The following is a 1,833-nucleotide window of genomic DNA, read 5'->3' as shown; positions in this document are numbered from 1 at the left end:
TTGGTCCAGGAGATCTCGGGTGCCACTGTTCTGATTTGCCCTGTTTTTGAAGGCACCCTAGTGAGACTGAGAAATTTGTTACGAGAGAAGTTATCTGCGGCCACCCACTGACTACACATGCAGTTTGAAATACACCAGCGCACGTATGAACTGGAATCCAAGTAGCAATACTTTTTCACCTATCCTTCTATATATTTGATTTTGTTGCTATTCATATCTGCTTGGCATAATATGTATGAATTTAAATGTGTATTTATGGTTGAATGGATAGTATACTTAATAGTTACCAAATTCTGGGGCCAAGAAAACCTGTGTTCAAATCCCAGTAACACCACTTGGCAGGTGTGTGATCTTGGACAACTCATTTAACCTGTGTTTCATTTTCTTCCTCTTTACATGGAGTGTTTTCTTCTTTTTAATGTTTTTTTCTTTTTCTTTTTCCTTTATCTTTTCATGTGGAGATTTTAATGAACCCAAATAACAATGTCACCACAGAGAGCTGTTACAAAGATTGTGTTAGTTAATATGGTACTTTATCAATGTGAGCAATTACTGTTTAAGATATAGTTTTACCTGCTTCTTAATGGCATAGTTTTCACTGTCTTCAGCCTTCATTTTTTCAATCTTTTCTTCTTGTTGTTTTGCCTCTTTTTCATACATCACTTTTTCCTTGACCAATCTATAAATAAAAATGTTTTGAAGAATTAATTTTCTTTCTATTGAACAGACAACAAGAAATTTAAAAAATCATGTAAATATGAAGCCCACTTAAAATAACAAAGCAGATATATTAGAATGGGGGGAGGGGAAAGTACTTTGGCCATAGAACTAAAGAAGATCCTCCTGCCTCAAACCCTCTAACTACTTAAAGCAAGTGTAAAAATCAAAACAAATAAACAAAGCATGACACTCTCAAATTTCAAATAAAAAAAATCCGTTCTGCTACATAACACATATTTACAATATGAAAATAACACTAAAATTATTATGTACTATGGTAGTTATATAATTTTATGTCAACTTGAAGATATATAAAAGAATAGAGGTAGTATCCAACCTGTCAATCAAGTCACAGCCTGATGGTGCCTCTTTGTGGGGTTGGACTTCTCATAAGGGGGGTGCCCTGGGAACCTTCCTTTCTCTTTCTCTGCCTTCACCTTCCTGCTTGCTGGCTCTGAGAGCTGCCTCCTGCCATGCTTTCACTGACCTTGGATCCACACCACTTTGCAATCGCTGGCCTGTGAAACTCCTGCCTTCTGCTTCATTGCATGTGCCTGCATGAGTCTGAAGAGGGACTTATGGACTAGTATCGGACTTATAATACTTCTGTTCTGCATTTACTTTTATATAATTCCTAAACATGTACTTTAAACAACACAATGGTAAAGCTACGTTTTACTGGGGAAGTGGAGGGGAGATCAATATACTGAATGACAAATCCAAAACAATGAAATATTCCATTATTTTTCAACAATTGTTGAACAAGTATTTGCTTTATATTTAACTTTATACCGGGCCTTTCTTATGCCAAGACCAGAGACAAATCATTTAGACCTGACTTCCTCACAGATAGTTAGAAGAAATGGACAAATAAACATCTATTTACTGAAACTAGAAAATGTATTAATGTAAGTCAGGATGACTTTCAACAAAGAATAGAACAATACAAAGCCCTACTGATTACTCCTTTGATAATCAAACATTCAATAGATCATAATAACTCAGTCTCCTATAATTCTGGTTGTGGGGAGAAGTCAGATCCTTGCTGCCAGACTGCTGTCTCATCCCTCCACAGGGGTGGGCCTGCTCCCTGCCTCTGGGGACAATGGACAG

At 36.7% G+C, this 1,833-nt stretch overlaps 1 protein-coding gene across 1 annotated transcript in view; it reads right to left on the bottom strand.

Moving 5' to 3' along the window:
* Positions 1–679, bottom strand: part of TBCA (tubulin folding cofactor A) — an 18,158-nt gene extending 17,479 nt beyond the window's left edge. Inside the window, exon 1 of the mRNA XM_004703664.2 lies at positions 574–679. Coding sequence (XP_004703721.2) covers positions 574–660 — 87 coding nt within the window. The 5' untranslated portion in view covers positions 661–679. The remainder of the gene's footprint in view (positions 1–573) is intronic.
* Positions 680–1,833: the final 1,154 nt, after the last annotated feature.

The sequence above is a fragment of the Echinops telfairi genome, unplaced genomic scaffold (genome assembly GCF_000313985.2).
Source record: "Echinops telfairi isolate 266 unplaced genomic scaffold, ASM31398v2 ScPeMD7_7469;HRSCAF=8507_1, whole genome shotgun sequence".
NCBI lineage: Eukaryota > Metazoa > Chordata > Mammalia > Afrosoricida > Tenrecidae > Echinops > Echinops telfairi.
This window is presented reverse-complemented; position numbering and strand designations above follow the sequence as displayed.